This window comes from Amblyomma maculatum, chromosome 3 (assembly GCF_055883805.1).
Source record: "Amblyomma maculatum isolate TAMU_Amacu chromosome 3, ASM5588380v1, whole genome shotgun sequence".
In the NCBI taxonomy this organism is placed as follows: domain Eukaryota; kingdom Metazoa; phylum Arthropoda; class Arachnida; order Ixodida; family Ixodidae; genus Amblyomma; species Amblyomma maculatum.
In genome coordinates, this window is record NC_139346.1 from 156,772,785 (window position 1) to 156,785,641 (window position 12,857).

General features: G+C 46.9%; 1 protein-coding gene across 2 annotated transcripts; it reads left to right on the forward strand.

The window, feature by feature from the left end:
- The first annotated feature begins 2,459 nt into the window (after positions 1-2,459).
- On the forward strand, positions 2,460-12,636 carry RpL6 (ribosomal protein L6). 2 transcript variants are annotated; one of them, XM_084598338.1, is made up of 5 exons: positions 2,460-2,480; positions 3,618-3,942; positions 5,298-5,441; positions 11,146-11,385; positions 12,426-12,636. In XM_084598338.1, the coding sequence occupies exons 2-5, from the start codon at positions 3,640-3,642 to the stop codon at positions 12,585-12,587; spliced, it is 849 nt and encodes a 282-aa protein (XP_084454464.1). In that variant the 5' UTR covers positions 2,460-2,480; positions 3,618-3,639; the 3' UTR covers positions 12,588-12,636. The 2 variants fall into 2 exon arrangements, with proteins under 2 accessions (XP_084454464.1, XP_084454463.1); XM_084598337.1 differs by having other exon boundaries at positions 2,474-2,559.
- Positions 12,637-12,857: the final 221 nt, after the last annotated feature.

Genomic DNA, 12,857 nt, shown 5'->3' on the forward strand with positions numbered 1-12,857 from the left:
TAGGCAGTGTTCTCTGAGGAATTGTTCCTGAGAGAGATTCGCCTGAATATCCCCGTTACCTGGTCGACATACGTCTGAAACTTTTTAAGGATGGTGGTGTTTTTCATATTCTACTGTAGGAAATACCCCAGGATCCTAATGGTGCTGACTCTCGGTACCTTGCTCTCTCCCTCGTATACCTCCACTGATTTGTGTAGTGCGGTAGATAGGATTCTCGGGTTAGTTATGCTTTGCTGCGAGAACAGTTCAGATTTGTGAGGAGAGCAAGATAGTCCTCTATCTTGGGCGTATGTTCTCAACTATATACGCCACTTCCTCTAGCCAATACATCGGCGCTGGAGCCTCCATTGATCTATTGTAATTTCGTCTGCATAGATGCTATGTTTGATGCCTTCTATCTTATCAAGATGGGACGAGAGATCTTTCATTGCAAAATTGAAGAGTACCGGGGAGAGGTAGATCCCTGGGGCGCGTCCCTCTGCCCCCGGTACTGATGGGCTCGGAACCAAGTCCCATGAAGCTAACTTCAGTTTTCCTGCAGGTGAGGAAATCTTTGACATAGTTGAAGCACTTGCTTCCTACTCCAGCTGAGTTGAGGCCTTCGAGAAGAACTCTGTGCTCAACATTATCAAACTAGTTTGTGAGATCAAGTCTCAGGATGGCTTTATATGATGCATCGTTCTCGGGAGCGTCCATGATGTCTTGTGATGCCGGATACATTCGGAAAGGGGGTTATCTACGGAATCCCAGAGGGCCTCTCGGACCAAGAAATCTTGAATATCCTGAGATCAGGAAATCCGGCCATTGCGTCAGCTAGTTGGCTGGGAGAGAACACAGGCACTGTGTTGCTGTGTTTCGTAGAAGACACAGTACCTTGGACGGTCAACTTCAAGGCAACGCCACTCAAGTGCAAATTATTCAAAAAGAAATACCAGGTGTGCGCCACATGCGGGCAATTCGCGCATAGGTCTGACGTCTGCTCAAATCCCGAGACGCGGAAATGTCGAGGATGCGGGGTTAAAAATCTCCTACCGGATCATACGTGCACCCCGAAATGTGCACTCTGTCAGGGGCAGCACCCCATTGGGGACAAAAGCTGCAACAAGATCTACAGGACCCCCCATGCATAGTCAAAAGGAAACTGTGGGAAAAGGAACTGAGAACAATACACCGCCCCTAAACAGGGGCACATTTCTCTAAGAGTTTGAGACCCTCACATCTAGGGAGGCATGCTCCATCTCCCGCTCCCGCAGCTGCTTCAAGTCAGGCCAGGGGCAGCAGTCAAGATCGCCATACCGGGGAAGGCGGACGCTACACCCGGGCCGACTTGGCGCCGGAGCAGGGGCCCGATCACGCACAACTCCACAGCAAGCCTGGGCGAACCTCAGATCACTCATACGGGACCCGGCGGACCTATGGGGCCTCAAGTAGAAGAGTACCTTGGCAGGAGGTAAGGACCCGCAGGTAAATTGATCAAGGGAGTCTTGAAAGTAAAATAGAAAGACTAGGTATAATCAAGGAGAATCAGGCACTCGTGCAGAAATTAGAGAAAATTGACCAAGAAATGCAGTTGAGGGAGGGATTGATCAAGCTATAAAATTGTGAGATGAGGGAACTTCCCTCATCCGAGAGTGAGAACGAACCAGAACGCGAAAGGAACCCCCCCCCCCCTCCCCCCCTTTAAAGAAGGCTAAGCCTGAGGACACGCATCTCGACAAGCTTGCCCGTAGGAGGAGGAGGTAAACTTTATTAAAGAAGAGGTCGTAGGCGCGGGGTGGGTTGACGTTCCCGTCCCCGCGGTGGGCTCCTCTTCTAGGCCGGACACCAGGTGGCCGACCGACGATGTCGTTTGGTGACCTCTTCGGCCTAGAAGAGGAGCCCACCGCGGGGACGGGAACGTCAACCCACCCCGCGCGTATCCTTTAATCCTAACGGTTCGCGCTATTCTTAAGTCGATGTGCTCCGCAGTGCGCTCAAAATTAACCATGGCTATTTTATTCTCTTCGTATTCGTAAGGTAGAAAGTAAGGTCTTTGGAGGATTATGTTACACTTGTATATCGTTCGGCGACCTCTTCGGCCCGCTCCGTGACTCGGAGTTGAACCTCCGGGTCAGAGCTGAGCAGCGCGGCCCCCCACTGAGATTGGGTCACCGTGGATTGGGTAGAGAGCTGCAGACTCTGTGATGTTGTTCCAGCCGTTTCAGCATTCAAAAAAAGGCGCCTGCTGGCATGAAGTCACTAGACTGACTAGACCACTAGACTTCATGCCAAACAAATAATGTGGTACTGTTATGTGCGTTCATTACATGAGGGGACAAAATTTCGCTTTTTGAAATCCAAAGTAATGTGCGCCCATCATGCGAGTGTAAAATAGTATATTACGACAATGCGTTCTGAGGTTTGGTCGTAAACGAGGGGGAGTCAGGCAACCGTGGGGTGACAAGCCTCCTTTCTCTCTCTTTTTTTCCAGCGCTGCTGAGGTACGTGCAAGTTCAATATGTCTTGGTAATCAAATCCATGAAATTTTCGCTGTACTTTTGCCATCCGAGTCTACAAAATGTATGTAATGACTGCTCTGTGCTTCATGATTAAACATACAGTGCTATTTCCTTGCTTTAGCTTTTCGCGAATTCTCTCTGCGGTGACAAAGTCACATTAGCGGCATCGCAGTCGGCAAACTCTTACTGGGTATCAGTTTCCTTATTGTTATTTTGATATTATTGGACGCGCACGCTTTATATAGCATTGGACCACACGTGAACCAGCTCTGTTTTATGTAATACTGATTTTCAAGGCATTGCTTTGTTCGTTGTCCTGAGGGTAGAGAGTTGCGACCACCACCAGTGCACGCCAAGTTGCGAGCTGCCGCGTCAGGCGTGTTGCGTATCCATCGTGTTGTGTCTACTAATATTGAAAGGGGTAGCGATCAGACTTACAGTTGATTTCGTCGGAAGTCGAATAGTGTGCTTGTGAGCTTCTTGACATGGTTTTAGCAGCAGCACACCCGCAGAACCGATCCTGTGAAGAGCTTTCTACTGACTGCTGCTCGATCCGCGTGGTAACAGACTTTATTTGGAACCGTTCTTGGGATCGGGGGTAGTTTGCTTGTGCAATGTCAGGTATATTTAGCTAATTTCGGCCGCGTTGAAAGAGCTGGAAGGTGTCTGCTGCGTGGTGGCGTTTTTTGGCCCTGCTTGAAGTGCAGCAGTCGTTTGTTTCATCGCCACAGTCCCAAGCCTCGCACTGAATGTTCAGTTACCTTCGGGTGTCGGTTATTGGTGTGAGTGAACGTTGTTGTGGGAACTAGTTTGTTTTCCGCAGGATTTTTGTTCTGTCGAGAATGTAGTTCGGGTGCGTTCATTAACACAGCTGTCTCTTCCTTGCACAGTATGTCCCCTTGACAAGGATAATCTTCATGCAGTCATGTTGTGCTGGAAATTTTAAACTTTCATGTTAAAACAGAACTGAATATGTCTCAGTGACTGAGGGGGCACATGTTTAGTGGCAGCTTCTCTAAACCCGCCTGTGGACAAGAGCATGCTATGTTATTCATCTGCTTATCAGTGTGTATGCGTTTTGTGTAGCTTGAATGTAAAAGATCATCTCTTCTTTTGCAGCTCAAGGCAGCGGTAAACAAGCATGCCAGCTAAGCCGGATAGCGCAAAAAAGGCACCTGCGGCAGCAAAGGCTGTTGCCAAGGGTGCCGCTGCAAAAGATGACGCCACGGCCGCCAAGAAGAAGACGCATGCCCCACGGAACCACAAGTTGCCCGGTGGTGTGTGGCTCTTCTCGCGGTCCAAGATGTTCCATAAGCGAGGCCTCTTCAAGGTCAAGCATGCCCCTGTGCCCAAGGAGAAGCGCAAGCGCAAGAAGCGTGTTGAGGTCAAGAAGATCAATGGTGAAAACAACGGTGGCAAGCGTGTTGTGCGCATCAAGAAGGAGGTATGCTCGCAGTGCTTGTCTGTTTCATTCTGTAGAAACTACTCAACACAAAATTCGCTCAGCAGGATCTGTCTGGCATGCCCTGGGCCTGACTCTTGACAGATGGTATTCGGTTGGTGACATGGCCGAGCACCCATTCATTGATGGGTTGTGGGATGCAACGAGGCTGTCACAAAGTTTGGATGAGCTGCCAACTCTTAATGCTGAATTAAGGTGGAAGGGTTTGATAGTAATCGACTTTACAGACCTCTTGGATGCCGAGTAAGGCACCCTATTCGTAAGCCACACCGCCACTTTTCTGCGTTTAGTGGGTTTTCGTACCGATGTCAGGTGGCCGATAATGAGCAGCAGCTGAATAACTTGGCAGCTTGGGACTGTATACTAAGAATATGCAAGATATTTGAGGCACAAGTTTAGGGATTGGTAACCAAGGAAGCTGAAACAACACATACTCGAATGAGGAACTGCAAGAGGAGCAGCATATGGAAGCCATTGATGCTATCCTTGTGTCCCCTGTAGTTTTTAGAGCCGTAGCATCGCAGGAGCCACTGAGTCATTCGTTCGAGTTGAATGATCGCTCGTTAAAGTAGGTTCAGCCGCACGTTAAACCCCGCTAATTTGTTCGTTAGTTTTTACTCTTGCTAGGCTAGCAATCTGAGTGGTCAGGGTTCGTTTGCTGTTTGAAAATCAAGCACTTTAGGCTAGAAGCAAAAGTTTATCCCCCACCCCTCAACTGTGCTGAGCCAGCTCGCCACACTGGATGTGGGTGTCACCTGATGAAGCACACCTGGTGTCTAGCAGTGTGCACTGGTTTTGACATCATGAGTGCTTTGTCAGGTGATGCCTTTATGCTTTATGGCATGGTTTGGCACATTGTACAGGAGGTCTCTCTTCTATGCACAATAGTGCAACCGTTTTGTGCGATTGTTGGTGCCTTATCTCCCCCCCCTCCCCCCCCCCTCCAAAAACTGGTTGTGGCTACAGTGAACAGTCTGTTTAGACTGTTGCGTTGGAACAAGTTAGGGATTGAAAAAGTGTATAGAAGGTATTGTGGCAGTTTAATTTTCTGTGGAGCCATATTTTTTAGTGGTAAAGTCATAGCTTATTACTGAATTTTTGTTGAGGTGACTAAACAGCTGTGCGAGCGCAACTGTGCACTTAAGGATGTATCGGGCAGAGCTCGGACCTTGGACCACCAGCTATCTGGGACTATTACTTTAATGCCAAACCTTGCCAGGACATAGAGCACTGGTGCAATGATATGGGCAGACTGGTCTTCAAGTAATACAAAAGATCGGGGTGTAACCTAGGATTGGGGCTTCTTGTATGTAATGCTGCTACTTTTATGATTTCAGCGTCGTGCTTACCCGACAGAGGACAGCCCGCGGCACAAGCGGACCACCCACATGAAGCCCTCTTCACTGCGGGTCACAAAACTCCGCAAGAGGATCACACCTGGCACCATCCTCATCCTTCTCGCTGGGCCACACCGTGGCAAGGTAAGCGAGAAGGGCCTGTGCGGAACAGTTTCTTATGGATTGGGCTGGATAGATGGCAAGGCTGAAAGAAGGCAGACGAAAAGAATGCTGTGGGTTCCTTCTGTTACAGAAAGATCCAAGTACTTAATTTGCAAGGTCTTCAGGATGATGGTAATTTGAGGGGACCATGTGAGGGCCATGGCTTGGAAATTTTATATGAGCATTATTTGTTTAACGGTTGAATGTGGGTGACTGTTGAATGCTGAATGTAGGTGCTTCATTTGCACCATCTGGAACTCTGGAGTGTTCATGGTAACAGTGCAGGAACTGATTTGATCTTGAATGATAGAAACTTAAACAGTGAAACTTGCCAGCTTTTGGTTATATTGCAATGGGCAGGAAACTCATACCATTGTCCAGCCAGTCCAGATGTCAGCATCAGTTCCTCCCTTAGCAGTTAGAGGAAAGCCAAATGCATTGTAATGGAAAAAGTCATTTCTGATCATGATTCGTAACACTGCGGGCGAAAACAGGGCAACTTGTTTTCCAGTGCCTTATCCTCCTCGACCATTTTTTTTAGACTGTGATGTTGCGTACACGCACAGGAATCGGTCATTTTAAACATCGATTCTCTTATTGCCAGTTCCACTGAAGTAGTTGACACCGAAACTATCTGGAGTCCCTTACCTGGTGTCTGGTACAGGACAATTGGAAATTGTGAGTTACAGCAGACTGCTGTTGAAATTTTAATTTTTAAGTATGTTTTAGACACATTTTTTTAATCTGCTTTTAGTTAAAATTATGGGGCATCAACCATGTATTTGCTGCTCATACAAGTGCATACAAAATGTCTTTCCTGCCCTGTGTAAGTCTGCAAAATTGGCTGCTAGTCATTCGCCTCGTATAGTGTCATTGGGTTCACGTCACATTTAGCTGCACTAACCAGTGGTGCAGCCTGGCGGGTCTGTTGAAGGGGCATGCCTTTGTCACTGAGGGTGCCCAAGCAGGGATTGCCAGACATTAACAGGGTGCATATATCCTTCTGGCCAGACGCATCTCTCTGGTCAGACTGGAAAGTGCTCCGACATGGTTACAATTATTGTAAAAACCCGTATACGATAAGCGATTTCTTTTTCTTTCCCCCTTGGTTTTAGCATGTCAGATTTCCGTTTCATATGCGGATTAACACACTTTTAGGCCTAAATTTGCAGTTCAGTTGTCGTTATTATTTAATGTCACCACGCTGGCCTTATGACGCATGCGCGAATAGAGACTGAGCAGGCCGAGCGCACCTGATATGAGATCTACAAAAGCAGTACTCGGCATATTTAAAAGAACAGTACTCATAGCTGTTGAAAGCACTGGCACCCGTAGAATGTTGTTGAAATTATGAGGCAGGGAGAACATGCAGCTGCTGCCACTAGATGACTGAAGCGGGCCTCACCAGCCAAGCTGGCCACACACCTTGCAGTCGGATTTATGGGAGTTGAGCAGTACAGTCGTGGCTCTTTAATATGGACACTTTGGTTTCCGACCAAACCTGTCCATAAAGCGAGTTATCCTATTATGGATAACTCGCTTTATGGACAGGTAATGAATCATGAATAAAAACGCAAAAGATTTTATTGTAAAAAAAATTTTAATTAATGACTGCTTTTGTTCATAACAGTGTGCACTGGACTCAAAATTTGACAGAACATAATTTGATAGCCACTAAGCAGCTGCTCGAGATTCTCCTGAGATGAGGAAACAGCCGAGCTGTCAATGCTACCCTCTTCTCCATGAATCCGTCTACTCGAAATGCAATGTCTGTTCTTAAACCTTGTCAGCCATTCTTTTGAGTAGCTGAAGTCAGTCGTGCAGCTCATACCTAGACGGAGCGTGGAATATTTTTTCTCAATAAACATCACACTGTTTTACTGAACAAAGCATTCCGTAAGCCATCGCAGCTAAAAACTATCAAAACGGAGGAGAAGGAATGGTACTGCACCCATAATGTTGCCAAGGCAGCGAGCTTTCTCTTGAAGCATTTCGTCGCTCACAACAGCGTCATTCGCGCCCACATTCCCGAACCACATTAACAAGGACTCCATTTCTTCGAACTGTTCTGGGCGCTTTCAGACTGTGGCTGACGGTGTGATGTTGACTTTGAGCCATTTATTGGGAGTCATGTATAGTACGATGCTACCACCGACCTGGCGACGCCGAGGCCTAGTTTAACTTGGGCCCAGTCCCTCATGGCTTGGATTGACTAAGATGGCTTTTGCCGCTTATATTCACAGATTTTCCGCTTCGCGCAGTGTAATTAGAGGCTCCTGATTCTTTGCACTCTTTTTGCCTAGTTAAACTCTCTGGCTTTCTGTTCTTCTGATTCTCTCTTTTTTGCTTTGTACTGTTTTTGTAAGAAAGCAAGGCAGTCAAGTTGGCAGGCTGCTATGCAGAGGGCTACCGGACAGCCCCTTCCTGACACCATTTGTATGTGGTCCTATGAAACAAACACTGTGAGCTGAAGTACAGTTTACAATGACGGCTAGCTGACTACGAAAAGCTCAGACCTTGTCAAGGCTGCATCGTTAACTTCAAGCAAAGCCGACATGCGGACCGCCTGAGGTGCAAAATGTGGCAATTTGGCAACGCAACAGTGACGAAAACCAGGAAAATGAGAGAGCGCGTCCAGGACTGGTCGCCCGGACCCGGTTGCATGCTTATCACCTATTTCGTGAGTTTTTGTCAACTCTGACCGAAAAGCGTTAACGGCTTCATGGAACACACATTGTGGTTTGGGAAAGAAAAACTTTGCTCCTGCCGCCACTTTAAACACTTGTCTTTCTTTCTGTCATTTTTTTTTTTCTTACGCTTTTAGCGGTGTATCTCTTCACGTTCAGCAGAATTTATTGCAACCACATGTTGCTGTTTTCCCGACTGCGGCCCCTCATTGCGGCGCTTCCGCTGCTTTGGAAATCTCCCGGTTCCCTCCTTACGGGGTCTTTCTCTGACCCTCGGTTTGTTGTGTAACGTTCCTCTCCGCTCTTACGCCCCCCTCCCCCCTAAAACGGCGACACTCCCGCTTTGGTTCTTTCCAACCCCACAGGACTCGTTCAGGCATCCGGCCGTATCGGCTGTCACGTATGTTTGCGGGCAGCGCATTCGGACTCCTCTGCCTTTTTCAAGCACTGTCCATATTAACGAGACAAAAATACATGGGCCCAAGTGGGCTGTGTGCATTTTACTTGTCCATTGTCTAGGCAGCGAGTTTCCATATTAACGAGGCATAAATACATAGACGTTTCGTTCCCAGAAAAACTGTCCATAATTCGGGTCGTCCATATTAACAGGGCTCATATTAGGGGGGCACGGCTGTATTCCTAAGGAGCCCATCAGTCGCGCTTTCAAGAAATAGGAGGGGGGGTACTTAAGATGTTTAGAGAGACATGTACCTGGAAGGGGACCATTGGCAGACAATACGCTGTGTGACAACTATCGCTATCGCTAGAGCCCTGAATCTGAGGACTTCCTAAAGTTCATGCGCTGACGTTTCACACGCTAGCTGAAAGCGGCCGCATGCCGGTTTACAACTACCACAAGACCGCGTGGTTTCCGCGATTGGCGAAGCGAATTTTAGCTGCTCTAGTTCTCTGATCAAGTGTGTCAGTGCAACAAGGGTAGCATGAATTAGCATCAGCCATATGGAAATGCGTGCCCCTTTTCGGTTCTGGGCGCATGGATGCGTTCGTATGCATTGCAGTGCGAGTGCGAAATGAGGTGCTAATAAAGCTCTTTCGCTGAGCTTTCCTCGCCCTCATTCTGTGGGGATGAAAACTTTTTTTTCTATCCTAAAATTACGCCTCGTATCATATGCTGGTCCACATTGCCACCTCTAGGTTTAAGTCAACCCCTTAACTCGCAAAACCTCCTTAGCGAAAAGAGAAGCTGAGTCGCAAGTATAGGTTGACACTAAATATTCGCTGTGGCCATGCTCGCCAAAAAGATTTTCAGAAGACCGAGTCATTCAAAAACGATTCATACATGGAACGATTTGTTGTCGGCGCTCTGTGGGAAGACAGTTCGTGGTCATCTGCAGCTTTGCTGCTGCTGCTGGCTATTGGAAGTGGTAATGAGATGTCGCACACAGAAAACACTTTAGAGACCATATCGATTGGCAGTCTTCATCGTTGGAAAGGAATGTTTTGCCCTCTGGTCATTCGCGTGGCATAGAAACATGCTCCATTTCTCTTCATATGCTTCAGGCAACTTTTGCCATACGGTTGCACATCTCTTCAGGCTCGGGCAATTCTGCCTAATAGAATTACCAATTTCTTGGACACTTTCAAGTCTGCGTGCAGCATGCACATGTCCGCGACTGCACGTGCCTTTGCTTCAATGTCACTGCAGCGAACACTCGGGCTCTTGTTCCTTTAAGCCAGTCACTAACAGCATTTTCAGCGACGGTATCATTCAAACTTCAGCCCGCTGAAGGAACGGCATGTAGCAGTGCATACAAATGCCTCACTGCGTTTCCTGGCCCACTTCAAACTTCCGCTTTGTTGCAACATTGTTTTTCAGTTCTGGGTAGAGGATCACTTTCTGCTTGAAAGCCGCCTGCACTGTCTTGTTGTTGAAGTTGCGGCATCATGTTGGCTTCGATAAGGAACGCAATGCGATGCCAATGAAGCGAAATGCAGTAATAGCGACTTCATGTTTTAAAAATTGTGCGAAAACTCTTGCGAGAGCATATGACTGGTCACGTGGTTTTGGATTGAATTTGAGCTGAGGCACGGGATTGCCAATTTTTATGTGGAATGCATATGGTTTCTCTACAGAGCATTTGTCGTTTGAAATTAATTTGGGGCATGTCTAGATAACTTCCAGTTTTTTAAGCAGCTGGCTTTTATATTATGTCCGAGAACTATTGCGGAATTATGCGCGAACATGTGTCATGTTAGCAGTGTTACAAAATTATTTTAGACTCCACATATAGGTCAAATTTATTACTTGGTGCTTAGGTCGATTACAAGTAGGCCTGCAAAATTTGGAAGCCTCATTTTTTTGAAGAAAAAAAAGAGAGGCCGACTTACAATCTGCAATGTGGTATAGGCTGGGGTTTTTTTTACGGTATTGTGCACCAAAGGCAGGGGTGGGGGGCCTATCACCGATGCCTACTCGAGTTCGTATTTATAGCAGTCTGAGTTGTTTGAACCCTTTTAACACACATTTACAAGAACGAGAAACTACAAGGGGAGCTACACTTGACACTGCCACACATGTGCCTCATAACCTCAAAGTTCTGTTGTGCGGGGTCGCCATGGTTTGCGGTTACTGTGCTGTGAAAGTTTATTAGTATCAAAGTATGAGTGTAAGAGCTATACTTCAGTGAAGTTCTTTTACTTTGAGTCCTATGGGAAACCAACCAGTGGTCTCAAATTGTTCATCTTATCTCCAAATTCTTTTTAACAGATTTCATGAAATACTCCAGACCTTGTGCCAACTTCTGCTGACCAGCTTTCTTGTACCATTGTGTCAAGTGTGTTTGTCTTTGCAATTAATCCTTGAGTTAGGTTTTTCGAAATAAGTGGTTTTGTGTGGTACACTTTCCTGGGTAATACACATTTTCTGCATTTCTTAAATGTAGTGATGATTTTCAGCTTTACATGCCTTTTATTGTGAAAGGTGCGCAGTGGATGTAGTAATTCTCTATGCTGAAATGCATTTTATTATTTTGCCACAGAGGGCAGTGTTCTTGAAGCAGCTGAAGACGGGCCTTCTCATGGTGACTGGACCATATGGCATCAACGGCTGCCCACTGCGACGCATTAACCAGATTTATGTGATCGCCACCAGCACCAAAATTGACCTTTCATCTGTCAAGCTGCCCGAGGGCCTGGACGACCGCTACTTCAACCGACCAAAGTCTGTCAAGAGGCGAGGCCGCAAGGACGAGGGCGAGATCTTTGACACCAAGCCCCAGGTGCGCCTCGGTGCTCTTTAGTGCGTGTGCATGTGTGCCTCTCTTGAGGCTCTGCCACAGTTCATCTGCAAAGGCTTGTACTAATGCTCAGTGCAAATTGATCTCTAGCAAATTCCTTCTTAGGATTATTCAAACAAGTTGCCTTCCCGTGCTACGTACGCGTCAAATCTGCGCGAGAGACGAGTGCCAGCCATTGTATGTGGGGACATCTCTGTTTTTCGGGTCGTCCCGTGTAGTGCGTTCTATCATGACATCATCATCGTACTGCATTCAGTCCTCTTTGACCTCTGAATATTGAAAGCAAACTGTATATTTTTGAGCGTTTACGACGATTTTTTGCTGTTCGAACAATCATGCACATGGGTGCCAAACATATCGGTTGCACCCTCATTCATGTTGAGACGTGTTCAGCCTCGTCGTGCCGCAAGCAAGCATGCAGATTTAGCTGCTAACATAAAATTCGCACTTGCTTTGTTGGGTGTCATTGGGGTACATAGTGCATTCCTGGCAGGTCTGTAAGGGGGCATGCCTTTGTCACTGAGGATGCCCTGGCAGGGAATGCCAGACATTAACAGGGTGCATATATCCTTCTGGTCAGATGCATCTCATCTCTGGGCAGACCGGAAAGTGCTCCAACACGATAACATTTGATAGTTTTCAGTTTTTCATACTCTATTCTAGTGCGCATTTTTGTCTTTAGGCATTTTTTTTTTTTTTTTTAGGGAAAAAGGAAGTGTTTCAATTGTGTAATATGGTGACGTGTTTGAAAGTGGTAAAGTTGGCGTTATTGAAAGTTGCATAATTGAATATATGAGAATTTAACATAGGGTGGTCATGGTTGTGAGCAGATTTAACATTCTTCGGTCTCAGAATTGCTAGTGACCCAATCACTGGCAAATGTTGGCACTGTATAAACTGGGTGGGCATGGTTGTGAGCAGATTTAACGTTCTTCGGTCTCAGAATTGCTAGTGAGCCAATCACTGGCAAATGTTGGCACTGTATAAACTGCGGCCTATTTTTTTGTGTGTGTTGTGTGCAGGAGCGAACGGTGAGCGATGAGCACCGCAAGACCCAGAAAGAGGTGGACAAGCAGGTGCTTGCCGCCATCAAGAAGCACCCGGAGAAGAGGGCCCTGGTGCACTACCTGGCGGCTAGCTTCTCCCTGCGCCACCGAATGTACCCGCACAGGATGAAGTTCTGAGCAGCACATCCCTGTGTATGTACAATAAAGACACCACTGGACTCTGGCAGTGACTGTGCTTCTTTTGACATCCAGTCTCGTGAAGCAACATCTTCTGTAGTCCTCGGTGCACTGAAGGGCATGAACTAATCGTATATGTACTCTTGTAAACAAGATGTGTGTGTATGTGTGTGTGTGTGTGCGTGTGCGTGCGTGTGTGTATACATGCTCTCACAAAAGAAGGCATCATTTTTTGCTAATGTACTGTACTATTGGCGCCAAATGAGATGC

Coding starts and splice junctions, on each gene's coding strand:
- RpL6 (XM_084598338.1), top strand. CDS start 3,640: ATGCCAGCTAAGCCGGATAGCGCAAAAAAGGCACCTGCGGCAGCAAAG. Junction 3,943..5,297: donor TTGTGCGCATCAAGAAGGAG/GTATGCTCGCAG, acceptor TTATGATTTCAG/CGTCGTGCTTACCCGACAGA. Junction 5,442..11,145: donor CTGGGCCACACCGTGGCAAG/GTAAGCGAGAAG, acceptor ATTTTGCCACAG/AGGGCAGTGTTCTTGAAGCA.